The 20179-nt window shown below is 37.5% G+C and overlaps 1 protein-coding gene across 1 annotated transcript in view; it reads right to left on the reverse strand.

Annotated features, from left to right (window-relative positions):
• Positions 1-420: 420 nt before the first annotated feature.
• MYCBP2 (MYC binding protein 2) overlaps positions 421-20179 on the reverse strand; it is a 174864-nt gene continuing 155105 nt past the window's right edge. Inside the window, exons 73-85 of the mRNA XM_035895202.1 lie at positions 18412-18695; positions 18042-18138; positions 14953-15072; positions 13062-13163; positions 11233-11361; positions 8578-8710; positions 8186-8289; positions 6873-7061; positions 6181-6288; positions 4925-5134; positions 2680-2787; positions 2308-2473; positions 421-1240 (exon numbers count right to left, since the gene is read on the reverse strand). Of these exons, the coding sequence (XP_035751095.1) occupies positions 1125-1240; positions 2308-2473; positions 2680-2787; positions 4925-5134; positions 6181-6288; positions 6873-7061; positions 8186-8289; positions 8578-8710; positions 11233-11361; positions 13062-13163; positions 14953-15072; positions 18042-18138; positions 18412-18695 (1866 nt within the window). The 3' untranslated portion in view covers positions 421-1124. The remainder of the gene's footprint in view (positions 1241-2307; positions 2474-2679; positions 2788-4924; positions 5135-6180; positions 6289-6872; positions 7062-8185; positions 8290-8577; positions 8711-11232; positions 11362-13061; positions 13164-14952; positions 15073-18041; positions 18139-18411; positions 18696-20179) is intronic.

Raw genomic sequence — 20179 nt, forward strand, 5'->3', positions numbered from 1 at the left:
TCTGTAGTCATTTGCTTTTCACTACAGAGGAGCAGAGGATTTGGGATGCTTATTAAATGAGCATGTTGGGATTCGTGGCAAAAGGCTATTTGTCCTAAAAGTGGGGGTGATATTTTACTGAAGAGTCTTAATAACTGCTGAAAATAATTTCAAATGGAGTCTTTGTGTTTAAAAACATTGTTAGAAATTAAAATGGAAACACAATACTTGATATGAATGCTAGTACATTTATCCAGCTTCCCTTTTAAAGGTACCAGCAGCAATCTTTATGTCATAAGTACTTCCATAACCACCAGTTTACCCAACAAACTTTCCCACTTTTTAAAAGCTGCTGCGGAAATAATTACAAGAACCACCTCCCTCCTCCCTCCCCCTGTTGTAAAAAACATTTCTGAAAATGGAGGCTTACACATTCATTAGACTTTCACTGTATAAAAATGTACAGTGGCTTTATTGACATGTACATTCCATTATGTTTACAGCTGCAAGATATGAGGCACACTCAGTATTGCACTTCATTAAAATTTCAGGCTCAAACATAACCCAGAAGTTTAAATGAAACTGCTGTTGTAATTTAATAATTCTTATACAGGACAAACATTGATACCTTTATATACAGCGTGATACTTGTTACATTTATGCCTTCCTAACACAATTTTTTTTTTTTATAACAGTCTAGGAAATAAACCAGAATATTCCTCTTTCCCATCCCCACTTGTGATGCGTTACAATTGTACAAGATTACAAAAAGTCAGTATACAATAATCAGTTTTTTTTTTTTTTCTTTCTCCTGAAAGCCAGCATCATTCATAGTCCACAGACACACAGATCCTTTAATAGCAATTATTTATTTGTAAATGTCCAATGTTTCCTAGCCGATGACTGTAATGGCCACATGCAAACACCTCACAAGTTTTGATGTCTCGGTTCAAAAAAATGTCAATATCTCACAGCAAGAATTATGTACATGGTATTTGGCATCCTTCTTGCACGGCAAATTGTTCCTTTTACCTGGGTTATGAAATGGTCCCGTCCTCATCCCAGCTGGACTTTATTTTTAGGACACTTGAGGGATGAGGGCACCTGTTTTGCTCTGGTAAAAAAGAAAAAAACAACCCTCTAGTCTAAAAAGTGTGAGCATTTCTGCAAACCCCGCAACCCAGAGCAAATTCTTCACCAGTGGGTGGATGGACAACATGAAGTGGACATTCCGTTCCTTCAAGCTGTTTACCTTTGGGACCTACAGTGAATTTAAGGGTGAGGGGAAAAGAAAAGAAAAAGATTAATACTTGCAGACTTGGTGTAAGTAGACATATATTACACCTCCTCAAAACACATGCTAAGTGAAGGTAATACGTCTGTAATATGAACTTATAAGGCATCAAAAATGAAGGCTCAGGAAACAGCAGATAGAAAGGTGCTTTCACACAGTCAAATTCAAGCAAGAAGTCTAGAGGCTTAATAGACCAAGAGAAAAAATGCCGTTCGATTAGATCTGACAAAACAGTCAAGAACCTGTGTTGGCTCCTTAAACCAGTTATGTCAAATGTTGAATTGGTATTTGAAGGGGGGTGTGTGTGTGTGTGTGAAATCAAACTGCTGCGTAATTTAAATGAAATCAAATTCAAAGTAAAAAAGGCAAAAAGCTTATAGGGAGAGTCACAAAATAGGTTTCATCTCATTAATAATTGTAGAAGAAATCAGCACAATCTAAAAGCAGACTCAATAAATATGAACAAGGGTTACACTCTGCAGTAAAACAATAATTCTAAGTTTATATCAGAAATCGTCTTTTTTTTTTTGATTAAGATATTTACTCGAAACTAAAGACCTCACTTTTTTTTCCAACAGCAAGATTAATAACGTAATTTATTGAGATTAAATCATCGGCACATGAAGTTAGAAACTAAGGCATTGGCAACAGCAGTTTGCACTGTTGCACCGACAGGTGCAACAAATGATGTATCATTTAAAGGCAGTGTGTTAATTTTTTCGATATAATTGTAACACTTCATGTCACATCTGGAGCCTGCATTGGTGTCGGTACATTGAAATGTCCTTCTGTTTCAAAGTATCAGTCAGTGTTTAAAGGATCAGTGTCATGACATTGCCAGAGAAGCAAAAAAATCAAAAGCATGCATAGAACAAACCCATTCTGTTGTTATTCAAGACACTGAATTTAAAATTTGTATGACTGACCCTGTGGTTTTCCTAAAAACCATCAGCAAGAAAAGACAAGGCTATCAATTAGAACTAATTACTAATCTCAGAATTCAGTGTGGTAAATCTGCTTTATAAAAACATTACCTGCAGGACAGTGTGGGAGTTCTTCTTTAGGGATGCTTGTCATTCTTTGGAAGTCATCATGGCAAGCATTGCAAAAATGCGTTGTCCCAAAACAGAAAAAAACAGCAACTGAACAGCAGTAGCGGCATTTGTATTCTAAGAAATCTGTACCGTGTTTGGGACACATCTAAACAAAAGAAAATAAACGCCGATAAACGAAGCAGCCACGCTGTAGCAATCCGAACGACACATTTCTAGCATTCTGCAGTATCTAGTAATACCATACAGTGTCATACAATAGATATAATTACTAATGGCTGTGGATTATTGTGTGACTCAGGTACTCAGAGCTTCAGAATGAAATAAAAACATGAATAGGAGTTCTTTGCTTACCTGAGCCCTTGAAACATCAGAGCATGCACCACAAATAAGCTCCCTTGGATCATAGTCATCGCCTTGTCCAGCCTCAGCATCGCAACGAGCTTCGCCACCAAAGTATGCCTGAATTTCATATAGGAACGATTGGACATTAAGCCAGGGACAGCTATTATTTTAACAAATTCAATTTGCAGGGGAAAGCGATGGCTAAGAGTCATTACGATAGTCGCCACCATTCTGATAGCTCTCAACTCTGACTCCAGATACATGGTTTTGAGGTACTAAACCAACGTCTCTCAATCCCAGGATAAACAAAACCAAAAATTGCGCCACGTACTCTGGTCTAGGCAGGTGACCGTAAGGCTTCTGAAACAGAAGCTCTATGGGCGCTCTATGAACCCTGTGTAAGAAAGATGGGGCTGAGGCTGCAGGCAGCAGAGAAAGATTCCACCAGGAGGGCTTTTTGCTAGCCAAAAGGAGTATCAGTTTTTACGCTCCTGTGGGATCCCTTAGAATTAGAATTTTGCTATTTTCTACAAATCCATTCTACTTTCTCTTCTTATTCTACAAGGACACACTGGGCCCAAAAAAAATCACCAAGTAAGACTGCCAGCTCTGATGAATTTCCTCATACACTGAAGCGTTCTCACAGGAGTAGTGAGACAAGGCAAAAAATAACTTCCTTGCTTCCTTTGTTACCATATTATCGACTAATTAGACAATGCACAAAATTCTTGCTCTCAGCAATTCTCACCTTTTTGCCGTGATTGTAGGAGGACAGGGCAAGTGGTCTCAAAGCAACTATGAGGAAGGAAAAATTTAAGAAGCCCACCTTCCCCCCAAATCTGTGGACTGAAAAGAAAAGGGAGAGTCCTACGGAATGTACATCAAGGAATGAGGTAGTAGTTTGGGATGAACAGGTTTCGGAGGGAGGAAAAAAGTTAGAAATTAGATAGTTGAATGTTGCTGTTCAGACATACCGGCACAGCACGAAAGGGAATATCGAGATACAAGGGAAGGGGAAAAGAGGGCAATAAGACAAAAACTGAAATACTGAGTATTAAATACTGAAAAGAAAGGGTAATGAAAAACAGGGATAGGACTAAAAACTGGAGAAGTAAGATGAAAAAAGAAATTTTTGTGAGGGAGGAAGAAAAGGCAGTACGCAAGTTGCTAAATGATGAGTGAAATCTGATTAACTGTGGGAAGCAGGAACAAAAGCGAACTGAGTAACTGTGCAGTAATGAGCTAGAGGGATTCATCCCTGCTCTTCCCTAGCAGATGGAAGTTAATCCTTTCCCACTGCCAAACTGTGCACTTCCATTTGACAAAAAAAATTATCGGGGTTGAAAATTCTGTCATGAAATTGCCTTAAGGGAAAAGGGAAAAAAGATGTGATCAAGATGGGTACTAAAATCAGCTTCAGATGAAAGAAGCAATGGGGGGGGGGTTCAGTGATTACCCAAAATTTCTCTAACCGTAGTCTCTAACCATAGATAAAGAATGTTTGTCTGTTTGCTGCTGGTGAGGAAACCAGGGGCTGTCTGTACACAGTTTTTGTCTCCTGGATAAATTTCATATCCTCTACCTGAAGAGAACTGTTAGATATATGACCCAGAGTCCATCAGGCTAGACCACGCATCTCCTCTTCCTACTCCTTTTCCATTCTCCTAACACTTCTGCCCCAAAGTCAGTTTACTGCAGTTGCAATGAACTCCAACTTGGGTAAATGTAGTATTTAGGCGGAAACTTAGCAAGGAAGTCTCCATATCAAAGAGTCAGAACGAAACCTATGTTTATACTATTTAAATGTTCACATAAAGTGTGAGTTGGAAGTGGGACAACGGGATGGTTGGTGTTCTAACAGAGCATCATCTACACATTCTTCTAAGGCAGCTATCACCTCAATATGCCTCTGGTTTCTGAACAGCTCTGCGTATACTTCTGAGCTTTGTAAGACACTGTGTATATCTAATTTGCTCAACGCTTTTTTTAATCACTGTTTAACCACAATTTCTTTTCCTGCTTTCCTACTCGATATGCCTCTGGTTTCTGAACAGGTCTGCATATACTTCTGAGCTTTGTAAGACACTGTGCTATCTAATTTGATCAACGCTTTTTTTAATCACTATTTAACCACAATTTCTTTTCCTGCTTTCCTACTCCATACACGATGTATTAAATACATGTTCCATTCTTTAAGAAATTACTTTTGAAACGGCAATGTACAGTTAATTTGAGAAAGTACTAATCGACATACCTTTTTGCACTTGTAGCAAACATAATAAGCGTATCTGTTCATAGCATAGCCAGCTGGGTCATTATAAAATCTAACACCTGGTGTTGTGATGGCCTCACTCTTGTGCAACCCTTCGTACTCCAATCTCATTAGCGCTTTTCTCCTTACATCTTCATAGAGTTCTTTGATTGGATCGAGCAAATCCTTTAATACTGTATGATTGATTTTGTTCTGAAATAAAAAAAAAACCTGATTAAAATATCTTGCATCTTTATTACAACAGCTGTGATAATTTGTATTATGGTCAAACACAAATAGCATAATGGATGTCACAAAGACCTAAGAGCTCAGGCAATGGACATTTCAAAAAATGGCCGATATAGTATATACTTATTTGCTGCAAAAATAGTAACCGGGAACGCTTTTTATATGGCCTTTTGTTATATGAAATCATCAGCCCTTACAACAGACTGTAACAACCACAGAGGGATGGTAAAGGGTACATGAAATACTCACCGCAGCACGGGAATATTCTGATTGCATGTTTTCTCTAATTTTGGTCCTTTCTGACTTAGTGATCAGCAATTAAGAATAATGACTGACAGTCCTCTCTGCCAGCTCTTGATCATTTGATGGTCACAAGCTATTGCCATCTATCACCAAAATACAGCACGAAGGAAGAGACACAGCATGCAGCATGGCTGAGCATTCACAGATTTCACGTTCCTAGGGCATCAAGGTGCCTTCCTTCCCAGCAGCTACCATATGCTTTTGTTTACAGCAGTTATGGTTTTGTAGAGTACGAGAGGAATTTTTAGTAATTTCAGCTGAACTACATATATATATTCTTCAGCTCTGCCCTCATACTGAAAAGCAAAGCAGCTTTAAAAGGGGTGAATAAAACAGAGAAGCCAAGTTTCCTGCTTCAGATACTGTGCATTAAGATTACTTCTTCCCCTACCTGCCATCCCCAAATATGGGGAATTTACAAGCTGATGGTGCTAAGAATAATCACGGCATTAAGATAATGTCTGCGTTATGCTTTCTTTTTTAAGAGGACTCTTACTTCAGGGAACAGCAGAAGGTAAAAAGATGCATCAGTGATACCCTTTCTTTAGTGACGTGAGAAATCAAGGAAGCGAGATGTATAACTAATTTATACAGTAATAAGCAATGTATTATTGGGAAAAAAAAAAAAAAAAGGAAAGGAAAGGAAAAACAAAGACAGTATCAGGTAACTGGTTTGAGCCTAGGCAGTAAACACATAGCTCATTTACCTTGCAAATAGGACAGGACATAAACCCAAAAGTTATCCTTGGCCCAAGCCATCTGTTTTCTAGTACTCGTTGACAGCATTGCAAATGGAAAACATGGCTGCAGTCCAGCTTTAGAAAAGAACACGTGTAAGTGAACACCGAAGTTACATTAACCACTAGAACAGAAGTAGGTATTTGCTTAAGTGGCAACATATATCAATTCCAGAATTAATTACCCTAAAATCCTAGAAGACCCCTGTTTTCTTCTTAACAAAGAGAAAGAATATAAAATGGTCGTTAAAATCATAACCTTTCCACTTCAAAACCACCAGTGGATATATGAAATATAGATGAAGTATATCCATTAATTACCTCAGCTGTTTTTCTCATTTATAAAATACCAAGTATTTTAATAAAGTAGACACGGCAAACTAAATCGATACAATCAGCTTTCTTGAAATAGCAGCAACGCCAGACAAGAAGAAAGCTTTTTAAGTAACGTACGTATTGCTACGGTGTTGGTTTTGAAATTTTTATGAGAGTAATTTGAAGGCTTTTAACTTCTTCCACACTTAACATTACAATAACATTAATATCTTAAAAGGAGGGAGGGGAACTATGAGAGTAATTTGAAGGCTTTTATATTTTAACTTCTTCCACACTTAACATTGAAATAACATTAATATCTTAAAAGGAGGGAGGGGAAGATAAACCTGTATAGCTGGTGCTGCTGAAAGTGCTTCAGTAAAGCAGATCATGCACATGTCATCGGCGTCTTGTTTGAGAGTTGTAGCATTCTTATCACAGCCATGCAAGCAAGGCAAACAGTGCTCTTCGTTCTTAACGCCTCCACATGGATGACCACAGGGGTGTGTCTTGCTGCAGGCAATTTTAGCATACTCCTGTTAAAAGTAAATAATTAATCTTTTTTTTCCCCCCTTCACTGAATGGTTTGATACAGTGTCGCTTTCTGAAGGGTTGCGGGTTCGTGCAATAAACCAAGACAGAAAAATGACGATTCATGTTGTCTCCTGCTACAGCAGGTACTTGGGAAAAACCGCCCATTTTGCGTACCTGGGAGTAAAACTGACATCTTCACTTACTTATGTTACTCCTGAATAGTAATGGCATAATGAAACCACAATTTTTAAATTTTAATATTTAACTTTAATATAAAGATAAATATTCTTTAATCCTCCGTGTGTATTTTGTACACGAAGTGCCTCCTGCATAATCATTGCTTGCCCTGTATTAACAGCCTTTAAGATATCTGCAGATGTTGGTCTTTCAGGAAAGGTATGAAGTAACCCACTCATTATGAGCACACATTATGAGTTAATCATTAATCGGCATACAGAACTTTTATATGGAAATAGTGTTTTAACCACCTCTAATTCCTATCCCTAGTAAGTAGAAAACGTATAAAAGTTGCCCAGAAGCTCACAACAAATTGATATATAACAGTAATATAATACACTCAATAGGCTGAGAGAGAAAAACAGACGACGAGTTTGCCACATGTAAACAGAAGTCAATAGGGTGGGATAAGGAACTGGTTAGGATTTGGCCCTCTGCCAACGGTACCTGCGCTGTAGGGCACCAAAATGCTCGGGACAAACCTGGCCAAGTCTTAAATGTTCTATGCTCACATAATGAACAAGCCATCATATGAACTACTTTTATCACGCTTTTCCACTAGCCTTCGTGTTGACAGTGTACATTTTACTTTATAATTGGAACGCTGTTGTGAAAACTTGAGATACTTTTGAAGATAATAGTGAAACTACCCAGTATTTTGGTTCACCGTTGGTGTTCGTAGCCTGTAATTAAGCTAAACATTTACAAACTCGGAAGTATTTGAATTATCATATAATATTCAATATTCAAACATTTTCATATGAGAGGTCTGATTTTAAGTGGACCACAGGCATGAACGAGGTTTACTCAAAATAAAAAAATCCATTTGATCCTACAGTCTCTTCTATTTATGTAATTACTGATGATTGATATATATATTAATGCACACCTGGCAATCTGTGTCAGAGCAAACGCTTCCCACCGCTGATAATTCTGTTCCACTCCTACATCCACAGAACCGACATGCTTCAGAACTGCTGGTGGTCGGTTTGCCTAGGGCCACAAGAATGAACAAAAATGAGAACTGTTGAAGTGAAACGTAAGGGATTGAACAACAATCACAGAAAACAACCAGAAAAACAGCAGTTCTTACGCAGTTAAACTATTTTATTTTTATTACCAAACAACTAAAAGCATTGCTCTACAGCAGATGAAAACCCCAACTGGTTTTTGTTTGGGTTTGGGTTTTTTTTTTTTGTTTGTTTGTTTTTTTTGATAAGTGCTTATTTAAAAGGTAAATATAATCAGGATAAAGAGCAAGTAATAACACTTGTGTTTTACCTGTCTGTTCTCTAAACTCCACCATAGCCTTCATAGTTTTAGAATCTGCTAATGCCATCAGCCAGAAAAGTTTGGTCCTACCACAACCCTCGTGGAGATCAACTTTGATAGCTTCTTCTTCTTCTTTGAATACCTGTCAGGTTAACCAAACAGATACTAAATAGCATCTCTATGTTCTTTTCATCACCGTCTCTCTGTATTTTCAGCACGTTTTATAGATTCTGCAGAGTTTGTCTACTGCAAGCTATTTTTCTTTTATGCATTCCATAATTTGTACATACTGCAGAATCGATAACGGCTTTGCATTTTTAAAAGTAAAAATGTATAAAATTAATGCTGGAGCTAACACAGCTGGGAAGCAATAGTGCAGCAACGCTGAGAGCTGCACAACATTTTTTCTAATTTAAAAAATATGGAGCTTGGACTTCATAACTACTACCCAACTCATCCAGTAGGCCACGGTAAATTAAAAGCACAAGATAGCATTAGAAATATCTTCACATAATCATGCTAGTCATTTATCAACATTGATAATTATGGTCTTAATAATATGTACTATATGATAATGATTATTAGGTGTGTAATATTAATATTTTTGACCGTCACATAAATACAAAGTGGGTACTTTTTGCTATAATGAGGGAAAGATAAAATTTTTGCAAAATCAAAAAACTGCATGAGATCCTTAATGGAATTTATAGAGTCTTTTCTTTTTCTCCTTTCCTAACTTTTGAAGGCAGTTCTCTTATCATTCATTTCACCTGCAATGCAATAAAGTTAGAATTTTCCTGGGTATGGAGGTATACATTCAATTTAAACTTTGTTTTAATTCTTACTACAATCAGGAAGAAAACCCTAATTGCTTCACAAAGGATTTGCATAAGCAGGTCGTAGTAACTTACAGGCTTGTCCTTTCTTGGAGGGAGAGAAAATACATTAAAGAGGTATGTATGACAGAAGTTGGACAAAGAACAGGAAGCAAATAGGAAACAGGGAACACGACAGAATTTAACATTTAAATTGAGGGGCTTGACGTGAGAGATGTAAAGGTGAAGGTGGTGAATAAAGAGTAAAAGTTTAAACATGCTTTTTGAAGTAAACAGGAAAATCTGGTAAATAGCTATTTTGGACAGATTAAAGGAGAGATGCGAGGTCTTCTACGAGATAAGAACTTACTTTTTATCAACTGTAATCTGAACAGGCTATATAGGAGAAATCAGAAAAATAAATTGAGACTAGACTGTGCTGTGCCACGACGGAAGGGTAAGACATATAAAATCATCATCTTAGGATGACAAACCAGGAAAATTTCGAAGGGGATTGCAAAGATTCTGGCAAAGAAATAGATTTCTGCAAAGAAATATAAGATGACAGGTCCACATGGAACTTCCAGGCTGAGTCTGCACTGCAAATGCTGAGGCACCAAGGAGGAGATCTGCAGAGGGAAACTGGGCGCCAATGCTGTGATGTTTACATCACACGTGCTCTAGACTAGCTGATCCCTTGCACTGAATGACCATTAGCAGCATGTCCCAGTATCTATTTTTGTTGCTGTTTTTATTTTCACCTGAAAGGAATCCAGTTCATGCACTCCAAGGCTGCTCTATAACACAAAGCACAGCATGTTAAGGAGAGATGATCATATTTACTTCAAAAGCCCATTCCTGATCCTAACTAAAAAGCTAACGTGGATGCACTCTATGAGAGGGAGAAGAGGAATGATTTCCACTGAATTAACTTTATTAATGAGGTTTATTATTTTAGCCTCTGTACAAATGTAAGTCGTCAGAGGGAAAGGGGAAAATAAAGGACCACAAAAAACACACAAGAGAGATAATGTCAAGAGGAAATGCTCAGTAGTTTCAGATGTAAAGGCATCTTCAATATGAATTTCAATGAGAAAAAGAAAAATTCCAAGGGTAACGTAGTTTTGAGTTTAGCGATGAAGAGGATAACAGAATAACATAGAAAAACACTAACTAGCAGAGTACACAGCAATTTATAAAAACCCATCTAAGTTGAAAAGGAAAGACGTTTCAATCCTAAAAACGAAACCAAAAGACAACAGGGCATTTTCAAGCTAATGGATATAACAACATATTTATCTGTGAAAAGACAGTGAGAGCTGGAGGAATATTGAAAAGTAAGAGGAGACTGACATAAGGGAACCAGTGGGAATATTTGCTGTCAAGTGGTCTTCCTGGATATTAAAAAATGCATATACATTAAAAATCAAGGGGCTGAAAAGCACTGGCTCATATGATAAAAGTAGTAAAGGAGATATAATTTAACAGGAATAAAGAAACAAAATATACTTAAGAAAGTCTATGCAGGCCCTCAATTCTCCTAAAAATGTCCCTAAACAATGTTAGAACAAGAAAGAAAAAAAGCTGATGTAGCATAAGAGAATTAGGGACTGCTACATGATTTTCTAATCTTCTTCAAAAGATAAAGGACAAGAGAATTTAACTAAAAACAACTCAAAAGAATTAAATGGAAACTTATCTATCCCATCTCCAAAATAAAAGATAACACCATTTTCAGATTTGATACTTATTACTGCCTTTTGCTTATGTTATTATTTACTTATATATTATTTGGGGAAAAGCACACAAGGTATGCAGTGGATACAACATGATGTCATTTTTACTCTACCTGTCTCTGATGAGTTTTTGTTCGCCGATGGAGATGAAGGAATCTGTCACAATCTGTACACAAATTCCCACAGACATTACACAAAATGATTGCGGCAGTTTCACCATCATCATGATTATCACACATTGGCTGAAAAAAAAAAAAAAGAAAACATGAAATAATTCTCTATCATATCCCTTATTTCCTTTCAGCATCTGTTTTTATTCTCCTCCCAGTCATCCCCCCCAAATTAATAAAGGGGGATAAAGAGCTCATTTAGACTATTAATTGTATCTTTAGAATAACCAGTATCTAAACAATTACTCCTGGACACAAAAAGCCCCAATTTACTACATCGGTTCTGATACTCTTCACCTCATATTTTGAGCGATGTAGCGAAAATGTGGTTTTCAACAATGTAGTCGAGACATCATTTTCAACTAGTCTGAGGAAAGATTTAGGTGGTAACAATGGGTTATGGGCACGTTAACAGAAAAGTTCAGGGATAGGAGTACTCAGGTCAGACATCAGGCACGCTATTTACCCTTCATTACTGTGATATGGTATGTTTATTCTGTTCAAGCATCTAATCAAAGCTGTAGGTCATCTATAACTCAGAGAGGATACAGTCAAAGTAAAAAAACCTCAAAAACCATCATAAAATCAAGTTGCTCTACTGATAACATTCTTTTTTTAATTCAACACAGCTCTGTTTTGCAGTTCAAAATATCTGTAACAAATAGAGTTCAATGACTGACGTTGATTACGCATATGCATATGTCTGAGAACAAGTTTCCATCATACTCCCAGAACACGTGGTTTCCGCGATACTGCGCATGCAACTTAGAACAGAATCCTTTCAACAGCAAGTCCTGGTAAGGGGGACACACAGTTCACCCTCAACATTGGAATATCCTGGTACAAGACAGGACTGGGGAAATTCAGGCTGGGTTCAGCAGTTTGTATCCCTGCCTGACAATGTCTTGGCTGCTCCTCTGACATTTCCAAAGCTCTGCAGAAGTCCTTTGACTTTCTTAATCCCCTCAGAAACCTTTGTGCCTGCTTCCTTCTTGGGAGAGTTTCAGTCCTTGCTGCTGCTGCAGCTCTGTCTCTCCTGTATTCTCTTTCTACCTACACTGAACTGCTTTGGAGGCTTCTTTGCTCTAAGCATCCTCAGCTGCTACTGGGAAGGCACAATTTTCCCTTGCCTCCCACAGGGATCTACCTAACCAAGTTATAAAGAGACCAGCTTCATTATTTTGCTCTTTCCAGATTGGTATGAAAAAAATCGTAAGATTTTTGTGATACTGAAAAATATAGACAGAAACTCGATTAATCCAACATATTCCATATTAAATTTATAAATCCTCTGGGTAAACAGTAGCTTTACTAAGTTCAGTTAGAAAGAGTTCATTTCTCTTTGGTGTAATCACTCTCTACTGAGATGGGGAAAGGGAAGCTAAATTACATAGAAGTTACTGAGGAACACAAAAGAATTGACTTTATTACGTGACAAAAATCCAGATAGAAAGAAAAAAGCTCTGATAGAGGGTGTTGTATTAGCTGAGTCAATCCACTCTCAAAAATCCATCCTACAGGTGTTAGGAAGGCCTTGCTCCACCCTGAGTACCAGCAGAATTGCTACCTTACTGTTCTAAGTTGGAATTTTTGTTTTCTGAGCAGTGCTTGTCTAGAACACAAATTCTTCAAACATGTATGTACAATCTCCATTGGGGACAAAAGGGAGGAATAAAGCTAGGCCAAGTCTACATTTCCCTATCATTATTCTAAATTCTTTGACTACTGAATAAATAAAAATAATCATAAAAAGATCCGATTTTCAGTCTCACCATCTGTTTCTGTTGTCCGTCCTTCCCCATCCATCTTCCTGAGGATAGTCTATCCACATGATCCTGATCAAGCACACAGAGGGATGCTAAGGCCAGCCATAGCTATTGAAAGGCAAGGAAACATTAAATGTTTTAGAAACACTGAAAAATAATAATAACAATAAAAAAAAAATCCCCAAATGCTAAAAATACAAACTTTGGCAGATAAGAATGTCGCTGTTCCCTGCAAACTGCATCATCGTTAGCTGAAGCCTGGTCACAGAACACAAGTTTTTTGTTTTCCAAAAGAAGTCAAGCACACAGTAAAACTTATTGAACTTTTGGGAACTACCTTGTTTCTTTCTGGTATGTCACTTTATGATCATAAATAGAGCAGTTAGTACACAAGAGAGAAACAATGAAGAAAGATCAACCAGAGTACATTATAGAGAAATATGGCAAATACAGACTTGCACATCACAAACATCGCAGGCTTCTGGGGAGAAGAAATTCAAGGATGCAGACTAATAAAAAAACCCAAACAAGACAACAAAACATTAGCTCAGTGAGATTGGTTTCCCTGCGTTCTCTCCTTGCTGCACGAGGCATTTGAGACTTCCTGGAAAAGGGTTCTGTGGTAACTGTTCTTCAGAGGAAGCTTTTCTCTCCTCCTCTCCATTGACTACGAACCTAAAGAGATGAACTATATGAGGATAATTTGTCGGTTGGCCTGCAACCCAAACTGAAATGCACTTGACAGCTGCATTTTGCAATATTTTTTTGATCAAAGGTTTGATTTGAACAAAATGGTGTTTGTTGAAAAAAACTCGGTTGGTTTCCCCCCAAAAAACCTCCATGACAGAAACAAGTTCCTTCACAAGGACAGCTGACATTCAGGGCTCCTCCAAGACCTGGTTAAACTAACATGGTGACAGCAGGAGATAGTGGTATTCTGAGACCGTGTCTTCCAAAGAGCAGAGAATACATGAGTAAGGGGATGAAAAGGACAACTGACACAGCCTTTCAAGATGGAAAAAAACATGAGTGTCAAACACTTGTAACCATTGCAAACCTCCTCTTTTACATGTAATTATTATGCTTGAGAAGCCAAAATCCGTGCTCCCTAAGACAGTTGGAATGTCATAATTTACAAGTATGCTTTTTATGGTATTTCAAGCAATCTATTAAGGTTAAGTGAGTGCCAGTTTCTATAAAAGATTCATGGAAGAAGTACAGACAAAGAAAAAAAAAAACCTACACCAGGTAAACAATGAAGGGCTCAGCAAATGATTTTTCATTTTGAGACTAAAACACAGGTGAAGCTTAGTTTAATTGTCCTAAAGAACATTTGTTACTGAGTGTTTTCATAATAGCCTTGAGAAGTGGCAGCTGATGCCCTAGAAGTCAAACCACTTAGTGTAGAGAGCTGGAAAAAGACAGCTGATATATATTGTGCAATTTTCCACACAGATGATCTCATAAATATATTAAAAGTTAAGTATCACAAACTTAAAGCTGAATTACCTCAAGGATAAAACCCCGAATGTATAATCATAAACACTTATTCTTCATTATTTAGCATATTTGTGCTAATAAATTTTGCACTCAAGATGCATATTTAATTACAATTCAGTTTTTACTGGTGTATTTCTGCCACAAAGAAGAAAACTCCATTGGCTGTGACACAGAGAAAGCAAGACTTTTATTTGGACAAACAGCGATTGCCTTAGTTAGGATATGTGTCCCATTATGCACACAGCTAGATTTGGAGAATATAAACTGTATATTGTATGCATTGTTTCCTGAAATAACCTGTATAAGCAAGTTTTTTCTAAAATACAGGAAGGCTTCTTGGATGGGCTCCTACTGCACATTTACAATGAACTAATGTTAAGTTTACTAAAGTTCTTACCCTGGTTGTTGCAATGCACCTCACTGGTGATCTGTATTCTTCTTCCATTTTGGTCAGAGCTATGATGGTTTCAGCAATAGCATTCTTTGTCACACGGGACCAAGCCTCTGACAGATGACCCTGTTAAAGAGGAAACTCAATTTATTACAGGTTTTATTAATAGCAAGGTCAACTAAAACTGTAATTAGAGCTGCTACAAGCAACATCAGGTTAGGATCTCAAGTTAGAACAGAAAGAGGAAGTCAGGGATGACTGATGAATTAGTTTTCAAATCAGACAGATCTGGTAAAAATTAGCCCTCAAATACTCAGGTGACTGATGAGGTAGTATCTGAGCAACTATTGGAATAACTAACTTGGAATAGGTAGAGAGGATATGATTTGAAGAATGAAAGGGCATGTTTCCAAAGGCCCCCTGGAGAAAGAAAAATACAGAGCTGGAGGATAAATAAGTGGCTGAGTAACACGCAGACTACAGTGGGTTCCTAGAGCAATCAGCTTCATGCGCCTAGCTCAGCCTTCCTGAATACTCTCCACAGTTTTCATATTTGAAAGAAATAAAGAGGAGTACACAGGAGATATCAGAACTACAGCAGAACCTTAAAGATTCTGAGCCTATGGCACTGACTCATACCCTTAAGTTCCCGATTCAGACTGCTGAATCCTGAAATTCTTAATGTAATCTCTAAACCTCATGCTGAAGGTGACAGAAGTAATTGAGACTCACTTGACTCTAAAAAGGAAGTTACAGTGACTAACTCAGATGTAGATACCTACGTATTGCAAACGTTGAATAAGTGAAATGAATCCCATTTGTAACTCTTAACAAAATGGCTAATAAGACTGATGTCATGCTACTGCTAATGAGCAGCTCTAAAAAGCCTCAAAGGCTTTTAACCTAGGACCCCTCTATTCCTCCACCTTCTTTTCAGTAATACGGCCAAACCCCCAACCATGTTTTGAGCATGCCTAAATCACAGAGCTCCCTTACAAAACATAATCAAGAAATGTTTGTACGCCCAACTCTTGAATGGCCTCTTCAGACCTCTCTCTACTTCGTACAAGAGGAGAGGACAGCATAAACTCAGTCCCAGTCCTTCCCTTTAGGAGCTGCTCCACTTCAAGCAAGCAATACAGAATCTACTGAAAGAGGGATTTATATCCACATCTGAGGGGACCACGCTTTATCTGAATGACTTGACCCCTTTCTTTTTTGTAATAAATAGTTACATATTCATTCCAAGTAGAATGGCTTAAAGAAGAGAATTGAAGACCCACATCAGTATCAAACAGCCAGCACTGTTGGAGAACTATCAGGTATGTGGGAGATGGAGCCTAGCATACTCTGGATACGCATGCAAATTGCCATATCTGACTCCAGAGCTTGAAGAACTTTCCTACTAACTTCTGCAATGGTTCTGGAGAACCAGATATTAGCAAATGGAACAGTTTCGTGGGAGAAGGTATTGAATGGCTAGAGGAGCTGCTTAGACAAAAATACAAGCATCTGCTTCTAGTCAGCCAGCCATTTTCTATTTCTACTAATCTCTCTCTTTTATTCTTAGCAAAGGTCTGGGCTCAGCTTAGTTTTGATCAGCTGTTCATTAAGGGACAGGCTCTGCCATCATCATGGGAGTCAGAATCCCATAAAACAAGAACCAGAGAGTTTGCTTCAAAAGACCTGCCCAGTACTATTTAAAAATGCTGCAGAAGAGAATCCACTATTTCCCTGATGTTTTCCCGCTTACCCAAAGCATACCTACCAACAATGGCTACAAACAATACTGGCAACAATCCTTAAAAAAAGTCTTGAACAAATTTCACCCCTCTCCCCCCTATTCATTCCAAATGGAAGTTGCATCTTATACATTGAAAGAAGCAGGGCGCCTAAGGAAAACATATGGGCATATACATACAGGGGGCACCATGTTAATCCTGGCATTTCCTATCTATTGAGTACTTGTCTTTACAATTGCTATTTTTTTTTGGGGGTCCTAGTTTTTATATGCAATTTGCTAAAGTGTTGATAAAGTAAGCAGAAACAAAAATCCATCATGTGGAACCACAGTGGTACCTACAACAGACCTTTCCTAGACCTAGCCACTGGAACAACTGAAGCGAAGACTAAGTGATCATTTTATGCATGGACCAGCACTGCTGAGGGATGAAACACTAATTTTAACTCTTAACTAAAGATGAATTGTGAGATTTTGAAATCTTGTGGTCAGAATCAACAGAAGCAGTTGCAGACAATTCCCATCCAGCTTCAGCAACTTTGGGAAGGTATCTCCTTAATTTAAGCACAGTGAATGGTTTAGAAAATAGGACTCCAAAGCTGAGCATACTGTAAGAGCTTTGAAAGGGTAATCACAGAAGAAAATCTGGGTCATTTAGAGCACCTCACTGAAATAGGCATGGAATTAAGGAAAACAAAACCAACCTCCCAACTAAACTCCTTTCCCCTAAACATATACAAAATCTAATTTTTTTTTTTTGGCCAGTATTGTTTCTGGGAAATAGCTGGATCACTTTTCATCAAAATCTTCTGCCAAAAAACTTGCCTGAAGCAGATACTACTATGGAAAATTTCAGCCCCGATTGTTAAAGTAATAACTATAAAAGTAGATTTCAGTAAGACTGAAAGAAGTCAATCTGAACATGCAGCCTTAAGCAGAAACTCCACATACGAAAATCTACATACAGTTATGTGAAAACAACACTATTATCGTACTCCACAGACACTTTTTGCTTTCCAAGTGGAGTGTTGAGTGCTCAAGACTTAAAATTTAGGCTTCTAAATTAATAATGTAGAAAATGACACACAATTATTGTTTACATCTTAAGTTTCTGGTACAAGTGACTTATTTAAAAGCTTATTTCAAAACTGAATTCTGTTTAGCAGAATCAGAACTCAGTTCCTACTGCTCGTAGGCCTAGACTCAACCCAAAAGACTATACCTTTTTCTTCTTGAGACCAACTCACATTTAACAGCTCAACCCAATACTAACTGTAATAGAAAGTAATGAAAAAATGTACTCTTATCAGAAATATTTGAATATCCTCCACACATTTAAAGGATAGAAACTTACTGCTGCCATGTCTTTAATGAGTTTAATAATGATCTCTGAAATCTGTGTAGGTGTGGAACCCTTCATCCACCAGTGGCTTTCACCTCGCCGAATATAGCTGCAAAGGACATATGGTAAATATGAAATAAATTCAAGTAATTAGTTATTATTTCTCAAAATCCACCACAGAAAAATAGCACACATATTCAGCATATGGTAGGTTGTGTGTTTTTTTTTTTTTTTAAATTGAACTCACTAATAATATGACTCATACTGTCAAAGTGTTCTTTTCCATTTATAAAAAAAATATAAAAGACAATATAACTGACTTCAAAAAATGTAATTATTTTGTGTCTTTAGCTTGAGAATATGTACATATTTTTAAACAAACCTGGAATTGAAGATCATTGGAAGTGTGACTGTAGTAACTCCTTTGCCTGCAGTAGTGCCGGCTGTCCCTGTTATCGTAGTTCCTTTGGCTTTTAGCTGTACAGTGAGAGCTTTGGCAATGCATCCCAAAAACATGTCTAGGATACCTAGTTTATTCCAATCTCCTTTTTCTGTTGAGTGAATGATATCACTTATATCTGCTGGTGGAAGAGACTTCACTCCTATAATACTAGCCAGGCGACTAGGGGTTACTTCAGGCAAAACACGCCTTAGTAATGATGTTACCTGGAAAAAAAATCAGAACACCACAATTCTTACCAAGACAGCTGGAGCTTTCAAGCAAAATCAAATAAAGTAATTTTTCTTCCTCAAGTTGTTTCAGTAAAAAGGACTGAATCTACTTTCTGTACTTAAATCACACCTGTAAGAAATTCCCTAAGGTTTCTATCTTGCTTTGAAGTGTTTATTAATATACTCAGACAAGGCTGAAGAGTCCAGAACCAATCTCACTCAAACAATACTTAGTCTTCATATGATAATAAAAATATGCTTGGTACTGGACTTGTTTTAACAGTGATAGAGATGTTTGTACAACTCTGATTTGCTTGCACGTTACAGACACGTTACCCATTTTGCATATGGTCTTTAGATATAATCTTCAGATGTCAGAAACTCTGTGGTAAAACAATTAAATTTCTGGAAACAAAGTACTTGTCTCGAGGTACTGAAAATCATGATACTCTTTTCCTCCTCCTTTAGTTTTCTTGTGATATTCTAACTGGAATTTTTTGAAAAGGAAATCTGTGCACGTATCATACAAAGTTTGGTGCAAATCAGTATGTATGAAAGCTTAAGGAGTTAACACTTCATATCTAATTTCTCAAGCCTTTAATGTTGTCCTGAAAAACTGTTTACATTTTAAGAAAAAAAACCAGTATTTTGCATATCTGCAGAATATATCAGGGTTACTAAGTGTGGCAATACCTGCCTCCAGCCAAGTTGAGCTGTAACATTGTAATGGTTCAGAAAATTGGAAAAAGACATAAAAACTTCTGAAACAGGAACTAAAAGTCCACCTAGAGAAGGCATACCAGCTAGCAACAAGTAGTTAGTGCATTAACTGTACTAAAGCAAATGTTTTATATGTCTGTACGTTATATTATGTGCATATAAATACACATATACTCAGAGACAGACAACATTCAAGTTCAGACAGGAACAGATACTAAAGCTTTACCTGAGGACACCAAGAGTAGAAAGGAATTGTCTACTTCTACACTACTACACTCATAGCCTGAGGGTAAGACAAAGATGCTAAGGACTCATGCCAGATCAGTAACAGACACTGCTAATTAAAAACCTCTGATCTTACCTATATGGGCTGTATGGGCATTATATATGCATGATATGAAATACCCAAACAACACTGGCTTTTTAGGTCATGTCTGTTTGACAGACATTTCAACCATGCTCTACTCTTTCAAGGTCTTGCCTCAACCAGTGAAGACTCTGCTTCATGTGTTTTGATGTTTTAGCAAGATGGTCATTAGCTATCCCATAATTCTAGCTGTCACTGTGCCTCAAGATCAAACACGATAATTAAAAGGGCAAAGATTAACGATGGCCTCCTCAAATAATGCAAGTATTTACCAACATTTGGAGCATACGCAGCACATACAAATGGGAGCTCTCTCAGACCCTTTCCCCACAAGGAAGTGGCATGAGATCCTACTACAAATAAGCAGTCACCTCAGTAGATGCCTTTCACA

This window comes from Egretta garzetta, unplaced genomic scaffold (genome assembly GCF_000687185.1).
Source record: "Egretta garzetta isolate BGI_Z169 unplaced genomic scaffold, ASM68718v1 scaffold335, whole genome shotgun sequence".
Classification (NCBI taxonomy): Eukaryota; Metazoa; Chordata; class Aves; order Pelecaniformes; family Ardeidae; genus Egretta; species Egretta garzetta.